We start from the raw sequence: 14,225 nt of genomic DNA on the forward strand, positions 1-14,225 counted from the left end.
ACTGCTGGGGCGCCGGAGACCACGTCCGCGCCGCCCTCGGGCTCGAGGACTGCTGGTCGCTTGGATTTACGCAGTGTCACTCGTAAGGCGGATGGGGAAAGCAGTTTCTGAACTGCTATCGTGGATGCCGGGCGGGAGTAGAGAAAGAGCCGGCTCTGAGCAAGCTTTCCTCTGGCTGCACACACACACACGCGCACACACCAACACCACCACCATCTCCTGTTTTCCTTGAGTTTTGCATGTATGTATTCCAACAAGATCCGAACACTAATTTTTAACTCTGGGCACGTGATGGTGAACACACCTTAGCAACGAGAAAAGTGCAGCAAGCACGGGTTGGGGAATTGGTTCTTTTCTCTGGAGCCTTAATTGATGACTGTGTGCTTCCCTAGAAACTGCTGTCTGTGAACTATCAACGGGCTTGTTGAAAGCAAATATTTCACTGTTCACGAGTTAACTTGTAAATAAAAGTTTGAAAAATGTTTTTTAAATGTTCTAAAAGAGCAGGGAGGAGAATTATTTAGGTGAAGGAAAATCCCCTCCAGAGTACAAATTAGGTTTGCTTTCTAACATCTCATGAGAAAGAAGCTGATAAAAATCCTGTTTGTTTTATTGCCCTTTGGGCGACACCCATGAGACTTCAGAAACAGCCACTAGGGAGTGGAAAGCTCCCGGTTGGTGTTGGCATGGGGCTGACTTCTCTCAGCTCCTGAAATTAAACTTGAGGGGATTCCTAAGCACTTTTTAGAAGCAGGTAGGCCAGTGCCAGAATCGTTTTCATGTGGTGGTGTGGGAAGGAGTTGAATTTATAGTTCGAAGTCAGCTGTGGTCAAAAGCCGAATGCCAAATTAATATCAGGATGTTTATTGCACTTATTTCAGGATGCTACTTGTGCATAATAGCATTTCAAATAGACTTTATCACTGTGCAGAAATCTGTTAGACAGGAACAGGTTTGAGGTGGAGTGGAGAGACGGAACTTAGGAAATGCCACAAAAAGCCATTGTATTTACTTGTGAAAGTGTTTGTGATCATATGCACACCATCTGCATTTGAATAAATTGTTTAACTTGTATTAATCCCACTTAAAATCAAGAGATAACTTGTCATGTTTTCTTGTGCCTGAAACTGGAAAGGAAGCATTTTTTCTGAGGTAACTAATATGGATCTCATTTTGTAACACTGACAACTTAACTCAGGTAGATGGTGAATGGTGGGCACATTTTTCTGTCTGTAGCATAAGTGCCACAGCCCATTCATTAATGGATCTGAGAACATTACTGGCCCTGCTCTGCACTGTTTAAGTGTCTCAGGTTCTCCTGCACATTTCTTCTCATAGGTCCCTTAGGATTCAATCCACCAGACATCATTCATGCATAACTACCACTGACTCCGGGGAATTCGTTTCTCATGGACTCACCATTGACAGTTTTATACGCTTTGTTCCTGTTCTGCTGCCAAGTTTGTCCCAGTTCACTGGGGTAGTTCATTTTGCCTAAAACCTGATAGAGAAGAAGTTAAGCTTCGTTTTTGACCACAAGATTATGTTTAAGGTGGTTTAGTCTTGTAAATGCCCTGCATTTCTTTCCTGTACAAGACTATAATTCTTAAACCATTATGTGATCAGGTCCATTTTACTTTGACAGATTCTGTGACTCTGGAAAATGAGAGCAAGCTTGGCTGCAGAATGTTCACAGAGCTTTGTTCATGTTTAGGTATTTGCTTTAGGAATTAGCATAGTTTCACTGTTCAGTGTTCCTGGCCACAGATTCCATGGAAAACCCTTTGTCATCCTTCCAACTGGTGCCTAAAACTTTTATCTTTACAAACTTTCCCACTGTTTCTTTGTCATTACTGTTTATAGTGGTCATAGGAGTTCATACACTATGCAATAGAGAATGTGTGTCCTAAGGATTAGATTTCCCTCCCAGTACTAACTTGCTTTAGGGGTTTTATCATTCTCCCAAACACTGGCCCTCTTGAGGAGACCTGTGTTGTTGCAGTTTTGAAGACTAAGGTGCAGAACTCCAAGAGATCAGTCTTCAGTGCTCCAATCATCTCCAAGCAGACGATTGTTGTTTGTACATCTAAGAAAGTCCCTTCACTGTAAGGTTTATAGTGGGTGTATGAAGTGGCAGCATCCTCATAAGGTATATGTATTTTTAGAAAATGGACAACGGGACAGTGGCTCAGATTGAGTGATGGAGCATGGAACGTGTAATCCTCTTCTGAGTCAGATATACAGAATTGGAAAAGGAATATATAGTTTCTGCATTACTAAACATGGTGAAAAAATAATTGCCCACCATAATTTTCCATTCTGCTTTGCCTTTTAGGTGAAGTGATGCATGAAGATACTTAGTTGGGAACTTTAAAAGATAATTTTGTATATGAGAAATCCTTATCCAGTAACGGCTTATTCCTAGAAACAAAATGTTATAGACCTGAATTTTCTACATCCAGATTTAGATATAATGAGGAAAAGAGTTGGAAATCTTCATTTCTTTTTGAAATATGTAAGTTTTCCAGACAATTCTGTAAGGATAAGGTGATTCATTTGTAAAGGTAAGAGAGAATTTAATTTAGGTAACCTGTTAGTTACCTTCCAGTTGCAAGCTCATGAATGTTTTTTATTATATCTGTTTACATCCTGGAGTGTTTATGTTTAAATAAAACGGGCATAGAGCAGGCTTACCTAGAGTTGATAAAAATGAAAAATATATTTGTCTTTGGGGAGTTCTTCTGTTATCAGTTGAGTTGGGAAATTAATGCAAAGCTACCAACCTAATTTTAAAGCATCACAGTCATCCTTAGTGTGTTATTAATGGAGAAGGGGTCAGGCTAAGGTGCGAATGCCTCAGGAAAGTCCTGCAGTGGGTAGTAGGGTTGGTTCCGCCTCACACCTCTCTGGGAGCATTCACACCCAGCCTTCCCTCCATGCCATTCTTGAAAGCCGCCCTCTGCTGGAAACCTTTGTTTACTTTGAAGACTGATCAGGGAAATCTTGTCACCCAGATAAGCAAGAGATAGCACAATAAACTTTCCTTTTCCTTTTCCCCAATGCACCATTATTTCGGGAGGAAAGGCTCCTAAGCGGTAAATGACAGTGCAGATGCCATCTGTAAACAGCACAGTGCTCGACCTGGACTTTTGTGACCCTGAGAAATTATAAAATTAGAGAATCCTGGACCTGAAAAGACCAGAGCTGAAACCACTAAAGAGATCATGTGGTTCAGGTCACTATTCATAATTTCTAAACCACCTTTAACACATTTGGTAGAAGGAGTGAGCAATTTATGAAGCTTGTAACTTTAATACAGATGTCAGCTTAAACCCATCTGAGGACTGAGAGCACACAACTTTATCTCCCAGTTTCTGATCAAGTATTTAAAAAACAAATCAATTTGAAATAATTTGACCTGTCAGTTTTTAAATCTGAATTAAAGTTTTTTTTAATGTAGTTTTATAGCTTTCAGAGTTACATAGAAATGTTAATCAAGATAGAAAATATCAGAACAAGGTTTTACTCCACAAGTTAATGAATAGTGTAACTAATAATATTGAGGACTTTTAAGCAATGTGTTAGCTGAATAGTAGTTTTTCTGAGATATTTGAAAAGTTTCGTTTTGTTTTGTTTTGTTTTAAGAAAAGTTTATTTCTAAGGCATTATAACTTCACCCTGGCTTGTGGGTTAGTGGTCCTTTACTTATAGATGGCTGACTTAACTGGCTAAATGACGGGAATTTAAGTTGTAAAGACTCTGAATCAGTAATATTTTCTAATAGTCATTAGATAATATTCTATTTAAAATAGTAAAATTCTAGTAATATTCTGTGGTGGACTCTGTAGCATTCTCCAACAACATTCTGTGATTTATAAGTGATCCTGGCTGTCCTTGGCATCATCATCATTGTTTTGCTGAAGAACAAATTTGGTCCTGTCGAGAGGCTGGAGTGATGCTGTGGCTAGTGAGGGAGCCTCACTGACTGTCTGGCGCTCACACCCAAGAAGAGGCTTGTTCTCATTTCTCCATGCCCACTGACTCTCATCAACTGTTTTCTAAAAATGTTTCTTTTTGAAATACAGGCATTAAAAAAATTTAAAAAGAGGTATGCCATGGTGGCACTTGTGAGATGAGGCATATGCTTCAAGGCCTTTGAAAGTATTTTTTAAACTGGGTTTACTATACAGGCAAAGTCCTTGGAAAAATGAAATAAGAGTTAATTTTGCTTGAGAGGGGGGTTAATTCATTAATACAAGTTTCCTAGATAGCTTTTTAAATGTGTATTTGAACTAGTTTGACTCTTTCCTGCTGTTATCTTTCCCGACACCCTTGCCAATGGGTTATTTTAGTGTTTGGATAAATGGATAAAGCTAAAAACAGATGCCACTGGAGCAATTCTTCTGTAGTAGATAATTCAAACTCTATATTCCCAGAATACAGTTAATATACAAATTTCAGGTTTGGTATTTGAAGATGCTTGATCTAGATAATAATATGAGCGTATTTTAACTGTCATGAACATCAAAACTATTATGATACAACTTATGATAATCTATAGTCTAATACTATCTCATCTCCTCCTTTCTCTCCCCCAAGAATCATATTTTGAAAACAGGAATACTTGGCAGCTTGCACCTTTGTCTGGATTCTGTATTTTATTTCTTAAAGATAAGCCGAAGTAAAACTTGGCTTACATGTTAGCAGGCATTAATGTTCTCCACATTAGTCAAAGTGTCTAGGGGTCCAAGATACAGCCCTATGGGAGATGCAAGATTCCTCCTCATACACATCACACTTGGCAGGGATTCTAGTGTAGGGGCATTTAGTTACCTAGACAGCAACGTACATAGAGAAAAGGCTATCCAAGCCCTAGCGATGTCCAAAATCTGGGTCCCTATCCAGAAGAATAATCAGACACAGAACCATCCCTCAAAGTCTCCTAAAGAGTTGTCCTCACCACATCTACCCCACCTGCAAAGTTCCCATCGGGGAAGAAGCCTCTACTAGCATTCACGTCCCCTCCCTCATCTCCTTAGAACTTTCAGTCTTGACAATACCCTCAAAAGCACATACAAACACGTGTGTGCATACGCACATACACTATGATTTCAAGGATTTAGAGAAATAATTAGATCTATTACTTTCTCCCAAAAGGGCCCAGGGACCCTTCTTATTTGGAAAAATGGGGAGAATCAGTTTCAAGGAATCAGGAAATCCCAAGGAACTGGCTTTTCCAGGACCTCATTCTTTTTGTTTCCCATCTCCGTTCTCCCTGACAGGGTGGAATCAAAGAGAAAGACAAACAGATCCCAAAGGTGGGTGGGGCACCCACATGTTTTAGAAATATAGCATGTAGATAATGAGGATATGGATTAGCATACTCAGCTGGACTAGATCAGCTCAATGGGATTTTTCAGTTTTATGTAAAAGAAAGCAAAGATACCCCAAAATTGCAGCAGGTCTGCAATTTTCATTTTTTTATTTGAGAATAATGAAACAGTTTCTTCCTGACTCCTGCTACATTCTGCTAGCTAGCCTCTTAAGATCTAACCCCTCCTTGTCCTTGTTTTGGGATGTTTGATTGTGAGTGAATTACGCCACCTGCTAGGTCACCTTCTCTTGAACAAAAGATTCAGAGCCGGTCAGAAGTACCTGATGCTTGAACATTTATGAAAGTACTACTTCCCATCTTTTGTTATTGTGGGTGATTGATCCTGGTCTTTAAACATAATTTTCAGGATAAAATCCAAACTCCTTCATTTAGTATGCACAGCCCTTCATAATCCATCTATGGTCTTCTGCTTCCACCACTTCCTCTGTTCCACACTTGCTAAACTAAGCGTAATTCCTGAAATGGCGCACCATTGCCTGTCTCCCTGCCCTCGCACAGTCCGTTGTTCCCTCTCCCTAAGAGCCTCCTTCACTCTGTCATACACTATCTAACTTCTGTTGAACTACGACACCCATCTCAAGCATCACCTCCCCTGGAACACGTGCCTGTTCTTCCCACTCCCCAGAACTGATTTCATGCCGTTTCTCTGAGCTACCACGTCACCCTTGTGCATCTCTTTCATTAACACTTAGCATCATTCAAGAAAAGCATTTTGTGAACCACACAATTCATTCACTCGCTCTTCCACTAATATAAGCGTTCATTCAATACATCTTTTTTGAGTGCTAGCATAGGCCCAAATACAAGACTTTTAGACTAGCTGGCAACACAGATACAGAGACCTGAAAAAGTAACCAACAGTAACAGTCATAATGTGGTCAACCTTTGACAAGGGTCTTGGTAGTATACAACAAAATCCAAAGGAAAAAGGAATATTTTGTTTGTTACTCTGGAACTAAATGTATAATAAAGTCGTTCCAAATTTTCGAAAAAAGTCATAACTCTCATACCCTTTTCTGAATGCACCCACCATTTAGATGTGATGAGAGTCCCAGTAAGTATGCCACTGTAGATCCATCCCTCCTTGTTGCCTTGTCACTCAGTAAGCTGAGTAATTTAAATCAACTCTCTACATAAGTAAGTTGCTCTGAAAGTTTCCCAAGTACAAGCTATGAGAAAGAGGAAAGGAGGAAAGACAGGGAGCAATAAAGTAGGAAGGTTTAGAATGAAGCACCAAAAAGGCTCAAAATTACATGGAAACCAGGGCTGGTTCATCAGTTCACCTGAGGATTAATAAATGTATGCACGCAGCCCCATAGTGGGCTGTCTCTAGGGGCATCTTAAGCATGGAAGGGAGTGAACACCCGATTTCGTTTTAGGCGCCCAACCACAGAAATGTCCAAGGTCAAGCCCCTGCATTGTAAGGCCACTATCCAGGGATTCCTCTCCACACCCTGATTCCTGAGGAGGGTTTACAGGCTTAGAAACAACGACAGGCATGCCGCTGACTGCTCCCGGGGTAAACCGGCTCTCTCTTGGTAAGCGCTTGCCCTCCTGACCCGCTTGTCTTTGTTCCTGCAGAGTGGTGCTCAGCATGGCGGGGATTCCAGGGCTCTTCCTCCTCCTCCTGCTTCTCCTCTGTGCTGTCGGACAGGCAAGCCCCTCCGTTGCCCACTGGAAACCCACTTGGCCTGCTTACCGCCTCCCTGTTGTCTTGCCCCAGTCCACTCTCCACTTAACCAAGCCAGACTTTGGGGCTGACGCCAAACTGGAAGTGTCCTCCTCATGTGGCCCCCAGTGCCATAAAGGAACGCCACTGCCCACTTATGAAGAGGTCAAGCAGTACCTGTCTTATGAAACGCTCTATGCCAACGGCAGCCGCACAGAGACGCAGGTGGGCATTTATGTCCTCAGCGGTGGCGGGGCAGGGTCTTCAGGGAAGTCTCGGAGGAAGCGGCAGATTTATGGCTACGACAGCAGGTTCAGCATTTTTGGGAAGGACTTCCTGCTCAATTACCCCTTCTCAACATCGGTGAAGTTATCTACAGGCTGCACCGGCACCCTGGTGGCAGAGAAGCACGTCCTCACAGCTGCCCACTGCATACACGACGGGAAAACCTATGTGAAAGGAACCCAGAAACTTCGAGTGGGCTTCCTGAAGCCCAAGTTTAAAGATGGTGGTCAAGGGACCAACACCTCTAGCTCAGCCGTGCCCGACAAGATGAAATTTCAGTGGATCCGAGTGAAACGCACACACGTACCCAAGGGTTGGATCAAGGGCAACGCCAATGACATTGGCATGGATTATGACTATGCCCTCCTGGAACTCAAAAAACCCCACAAAAGAAAGTTCATGAAGATTGGGGTGAGCCCTCCTGCCAAGCAGCTGCCAGGGGGCAGAATTCACTTCTCTGGTTATGACAATGATCGACCAGGCAATTTGGTGTACCGCTTCTGCGACGTCAAAGACGAGACCTATGACCTGCTCTACCAGCAGTGTGATGCCCAGCCTGGGGCCAGCGGGTCAGGGGTTTACGTGAGGATGTGGAAGAGACAGCAGCAGAAGTGGGAGCGAAAAATCATCGGCATCTTTTCAGGGCACCAGTGGGTGGACATGAATGGTTCTCCACAGGATTTCAACGTGGCTGTCAGAATCACCCCTCTCAAATATGCCCAGATTTGCTATTGGATTAAAGGAAACTACATGGATTGTAGGGAGGGGTGATATGGTGTACCTTCCTGATGGCGCTTAATGGTCTTCACGTACCTGTTTTTGGAGAGGCCGAATTTTGTCATTGGTATGTGTGCGTGTGCGTGTATGTGTGATGTGTGTATAATGTGTCATAATATCTTTTACCTAATGTTTTTAAATTGCAAGATGACTGGCTTTATTATTTGAAAATTGGTTTGTGTGTCATATATCATTTAAGCAATTTGAAGGCATACTTTTGCATAGAAATAAAAAGCATACTGATGTTTGGGGCAATAGGGACTCTTTAGCAGTTAAGTTAATCTTTTACTTTTTGAGAACTTTGATTTTTATTTCATTCGAACTTGTTTCAAAGGTTTATATTAAATATGAGACATACAGGAGATATAAATCCTTATGTGTGTGTATGTGTATATTTTCTCCTGAGATTCATCTTGTTTTCAGTTTGGGTTTTTGTCTTTTTTTTTTTAGGCCTAAACACCGATGTTTCCAGATGGCAGTGTTCCCCACTGCATTCAACTCTTAGAAACTTTCACAGTACTTCTTAAGCAGTTTTATTTCGAATTTGGGGTTATTTGTACAGTAGTCCTTGATCAGTAAAAAAATCGTGTTGACTATTGGTATACATACTAAACTATATCTTACAGTCATTCAGTATCCCAAGCTGCTTTCAGTTTTGAAATAGTTTCTCTTCCAAAGACTGTTGCTCTACTTTTGGGGAAGACTTTACATATGGATCTGCCAGCCTTGCGGTCACACCAGAGCGGGCAAGATTGTTTATGCCAATCCTTCCGTTTAACAAGATTTCACTTAGGTTTTTTGAGCTCTCTGTTTTTCAGAAGATGATAATCAGAGACTAATTAGAACAGATTGTATCACTTCCCCTGCTAACAGTTGTGGTCACACTAAAAACAATCATTGCATTTTACCCCCAGAGTGTAGCACATCTCATGTTTTATCATTTGGATGAAGTAATTTAAAATGAATTAAATTCCAGAGAACAATGGATGCATTGCCCAGCAGATGTCACAACAGAATAACCACTTGTTTGGAGCCTGGCACAGTCATGCAGCCTAATCAAAATTATTCTGCATAGTTTTCAGTGTGCTTTTGGGGAGCTCTGTACTTGTGCAATTTGGAGACTTTTCTCATGTACTTTACTTATTTTATAGTAACAATCATTGGAAGGTGCTCTAAGAAAAACCAATATGGCTTTTTTTCACTAGCTTTAAAAGTGCCACTTTTATTGGACTAGTCTAAGCTGCAGGCACATATAATCAAGTATAGTAGTAAAAATGAATATTGGGAGAATGCAGAATGGATCAGAATCACCACTCCAATAAATGCCTTTATGAATGTTTTATCAATGTGATCATGACAGTATATAAAGAAAAGACTTTGACTTAAGTTTTCATTTATGCCTCTCAGCACTTCTTTCTAAATGTACCAGTGGAGGAAAAAAGCAAATGGATTATAAAGCAGATGCATGTTGTTCTCAATAGGCAGGTAATTTGAGTCTGCAATGTGGCTGTCTGTGAGGACATTCAAATACAGCACCGATGCTTAACCTTCCTCCAGGTGGCTTTTAACGTAATTTCTTGAACTTTTCAGAAGGATAATTCTGATAAGGCACTCAAGAAACGTATAACCATGGTGCTTTCATCAGATCACATAAGAAATACTATGTGTAGCAAAGGAATATTCTGAGTTCCAGTAGAGTTTGCTTTGGAATCTAGCAGAAATCTAGCCTGAGGAAGAAGAGAGGTCTTCATCTCTATGTCTGGTATTTGGGGGTTTTGTGTGGTTTTGCTTTTGCTCGGTGCAAAAAGTTCACTGAACACCTAGTTTAGAACTGAGTTTTTTTTAACAGATGCTCCTTTTATAAAGCATCTTGATTTTTTATTTTGATTATTTGCAAATTTGAAACTTCCTTCAGCAAAGATAGATAATGGTACAAAGTCAAAAATGTTTAGTTCACAAGTAGATGTAATTTACTAAAGAATTGTACCCACATGCTCTATACAGAGTAACTCATAGAACTAAAAGAAGACTAAAATAATTCTACTTGTCCATCTTTAAAAAAAAAAGAAAAAGCATGACATTAAACTATTATGGAAGATGAAATAAAAAAGGACTCAACATTATTAATATTAGTGACATTATTAATATAATTAGTGCTTTTCATGTGTTAGTTATATATTGTAAAGATATATTCCCCGTAAGGTGGATAGAATGATGTTTCCCAAAGTGTGTACCTTAAACTCCCATTCCTCCAGATTTTCTACCAAAAATAAAAAGAGCACCATCATCAACAGGAGGGAGAGGCCTCTCAGCACTCCCTTTTTTTTTCAATCAGGGATTCACATGCTTGTTTGCACATTGAAAGCTCTAAGAAGTCCTGTAGGAAAGAGATGTGTTAATGTTTTAAATTCTGCATGTCAATAAACATCTTTGATCATGGAATTCTTGTTTTCTCCTATAGTGCCTATGAGCAAAATGTGTTCTAATAAATACACTTTGAGGATCCTTGTAACAGCCTTTGGGTCAAAGTGATGATACACAGTCCGATGAGCCCTGAGTGGTATTAGGTATTGGTGTGTTTTGTTTTTTTTAAAAAAACCCTGTATCCAGATTTGGAAAGGGTAAAACAGAAGAGAATAAACTTAAAATTACTTGTTGCTTAGGTCGTGGTAGAATTTAGGATACATTTATTTCATAGAGTTTATTCAGAATTTTGAATTTTGGAAAGGAGCTAGTCCCCGCTCCAAAATGGGAAAATAGGATGAAAGAGGTAAAGAAATATAAGCCAGTCAGTGGCAGAGCTGTACATGTATTCTTTTCTTTCGTTGAACCAGAAATGGATTTTTTTTAAAAAAGGCACCTGGGGAGTCATTTGAAACATTGAGATTATTTTCTTCACTCGGTGTGATTCTGTCTACGTGTTCTGCGGGAGGGCAAGCCCTCAGTGACACCTGGGTCAATATATAAGGTAGTGGTCTAATACCTACAGGAGTCTTTGGTTCATAACTTGTTGAAGATGACAAGCCCACACAAGAAAAATGACTCTATCCACCATGTGCTACCTGAAGGGTAAATGACAGCCACCCAGGGTATCCACAGGAATCCTGACAGCAGTCCTCAGCACTTCCTCTCTAAGGACTGGTCACGGTCTTGGGCCAGGGAGCATAATGAGCAGTCCCTGCCCTGGCCTGGCTTTCCTTCTTGCTTTGTCTGAGTCGTCCTGTTCGTGTTTGCCCTTAGTCCTAGTCATGAACCAGTTCAAGGATGCCTTGAAGTTGCCTCTGTCAACTGATTTCTATAAATATTTAGTAGAGTGGCCACGTAATTTATCATCTAGAATGGAATTATTTTGAGACTGAAAGAGAACTCTATTAATAATGAGGCTAGGACAGCGGATATACACCAGGTATGTCCCAGGAAATCTAGCATGTCATTGGTATACCTTCAGAGCACTGTGTGGAATGCAGACGGACAGCCATCCTTGGTAACCATGGCGGGCTGCAGCTCCTGGGTGTCTGGGGTTTCATTGTTCCCACTGCATGCTTTCTTGGCCTGTGTCAGTGTTCTGAGGGCCTCAAATAGGGTAAGGGCATTTAAAACTCCGTTTGATGGGATGGGGTCTAGAGTACATAGGTGGTCAACAGGATCCATTTCTAGCAGTTGAACAACATATCTGTTTTTAGTCTGCTGTTTCCCCAGAGAAGGAAATAAACCAGCTTCCAGGACAAGAGTAAACAAGGCTGAGAGCTGAGGCAGCAGACTGGTGTGGGAAGAGGGTAGGCTTGGAGCTAGGCAGACTAATTTCACAGTTTTCTGATTCTTTTTGGTAAATAAATCTCAAGGCAGTTTAACTCATTTCCCATTTAGACAAACAAGTGCAGCTCGCTGCCAGCATTAAATTAATTTTACATAAAGACGCTCTTTGAGGCTGAAGCAAATCGTACTGGTTTTCAATGTGAAAATAAAATATAAAACCTGTTCTTGGAGTTATTTCTAAACAGAACTTGTCTCTAATCCTAATGTAACAAAAATGTATACATTAATCGGATTCATCAAATGAATCTTTGGCTAACAACTATTCGAGAATGCTGTTAACATCATGCATAGGAATGCTACATTTTCTAGGATTTTCCATGTTCTTTGATTGAGAATTACTATATTTGGTAAATGGAAATACCACTACTAAAAACAGAATGCTATAAATAGAATGATGTCATCTGTTTCCAAAGATTATTGATATACTAGAGCAATGTGAAAATAATAATAAAGGTGAGATATTTTGTGGCAAACATTGGGGGTAAGATTAGGACTGTAATTTGCGAGTTATCTCGGGGTAAATGCAGCCACAAGCGCCGCTGGTGAGTATTCTCGGGGCAAACAGGAAATGGGTTAAAAACTTAAAACCCTTCTATCTGATTCAAAGATTTTCTCTCTTCTGGGCTCCAGCTCCTCCAGTGGGCTGGGGTGGAGAAGAAAAGGGCAAAGATCTGTGTCTTCTCCTCAGTGGTTGCTATGTCTTGATACAAGCTGTTTCATCCTCCTTAGCTCTTAGCTCTGGTGATGTAACCCTCTGCCTCCTGCTTTTGGGGCACCCTCATCTGGCAGACAGTCCCGTCAGGTAGTGAAACAGCAAAATACCCCAAGCCCAGCCATCCTCTTCCACATCGGCATTACCCACTGAAAACTCACAGGCTTGCTATACCCAACTGCGGGCTGCCCATTGAAGATCTGGGAGAAAATGCTCCAGGCTGAGGGAGCTGGAGTGCAAGGTTGGTCTGTTCAAGAGGCAGTGGGAGATAAAAATTTATAAATATATAAAGTCCTGAGGAGGTAATGTAGGGTACTGTCACTATAGTTAATAATGCTGTGTCGTATATTTTAAAGTGGCTTAGATCTTAAAAGTTCTCATCACAAGAAAAATAATTTTTGTAACTGTATGGTACGACTGTATGTAACTGTATGGATGTTAACTAGACTTGTGATCATTTTGCAATGTATACAAATATCTGATCATTATACCTGAAACTAATATTATATGTCAATTATAATCTTAATTTTAAAAAAAGAAAAAGACGCGTAAGTTTGGAGCCTGAGCATCTATATAGATTCTAGGTACCATTTTCTGAGAGGGGAAAGATTGGGGGAAGAGGATTGGGAAGAATGAAAAATCCAGAATTTTTGTTTTGGTCATGCTAGGTTTGAAATGTCTAATAGACACCCAAGTGGAGATGTGAAGTGAACACTCCAGTTGAGAAGTGAGGATCTCTGATTATGAAGCTCAGCAGAAAGGTCTTGAATCAGAATGTAGCTGGCATTTAAAGCCAGAGTGAGATGATATCACCTGGGGACAGAATGAGGAGAATGAGGCTTGAGAAGAGGGCTAAAGATAGGATCTTGGTCCACCAACATTTAGGGGTTGGATTCAAGGAGGAAGAGGCAGCAAAAAGGCTGAGAAGCAGCAGCAAATGAGGTCAAAGGAAAACCATGAAAAGACGGCCTCACAGAAGCCAAGAGAAAAAGTTTGAAGACAAGTTGAAGAGGGGGAGAGCAAAGGGCAGGACAAGATCCTGTTGTGTTTCAGGCTGTGCTGAGAAGTGTCTCTCTGGTGACGGTGGGCCAGGTGGATGGAGGGTAGGAGACCAAGAGGGTTCACCTAGTCCTCCAAGCAGAACCTCGCCTGCGCCTCTCTGAGCTGCCACTGCGTGAGCACAGGCTACACTACATCAATGCCTGCAGTGACTGGTTAATTGATGAAACAAATCCTTCTGTAGAGCTTTGGAACAGCTCCACGCACAGGAAGTGCAAGGATCCAGGGCCACACCCTCCCTGGGCGGAGGTGGGGAGTGCTTCTAAGGGCCATGAAAATGTGGGCTCAGGAAGGCCTATGGGTGTCGCCTCCTGTCCAGACTGATGTTTTCTGAGGGCGGAAAGTGCAACATGACTCTTCAGCGTGGTATTTGTGTGTGTGTGTGTGTGTACCGTGTATAAAAATATCGAGCTCTCTTAGTCTTGATTTATCACTGGCCTTGTCTTCAGACTCTAAAAGGACTAAGGCTCTCTCTTCCATAAAGAGTGAGGACGGTTTTGAGAAGCGTTGAG

The 14,225-nt window shown here is 41.1% G+C and overlaps 1 protein-coding gene across 3 annotated transcripts in view; it reads left to right on the forward strand.

The window, feature by feature from the left end:
- Positions 1 to 10,568, forward strand: part of PRSS23 (serine protease 23) — an 11,418-nt gene extending 850 nt beyond the window's left edge. For 2 of the 3 annotated variants that reach the window (XM_006926696.3, XM_015600655.2), the window contains exon 2: positions 6,977 to 10,568. In XM_006926696.3, the coding sequence (XP_006926758.1) occupies positions 6,990 to 8,120 (1,131 nt within the window). In that variant the 5' untranslated portion in view covers positions 6,977 to 6,989 and the 3' untranslated portion in view covers positions 8,121 to 10,568. Of the gene's footprint in view, positions 1 to 217; positions 242 to 6,976 lie in introns of those variants that run through there. The other variant, XM_015600656.2, reaches the window with a different exon arrangement.
- Positions 10,569 to 14,225: the final 3,657 nt, after the last annotated feature.

Source organism: Pteropus alecto, unplaced genomic scaffold, assembly GCF_000325575.1.
Source record: "Pteropus alecto unplaced genomic scaffold, ASM32557v1 scaffold7, whole genome shotgun sequence".
In the NCBI taxonomy this organism is placed as follows: Eukaryota; Metazoa; Chordata; class Mammalia; order Chiroptera; family Pteropodidae; genus Pteropus; species Pteropus alecto.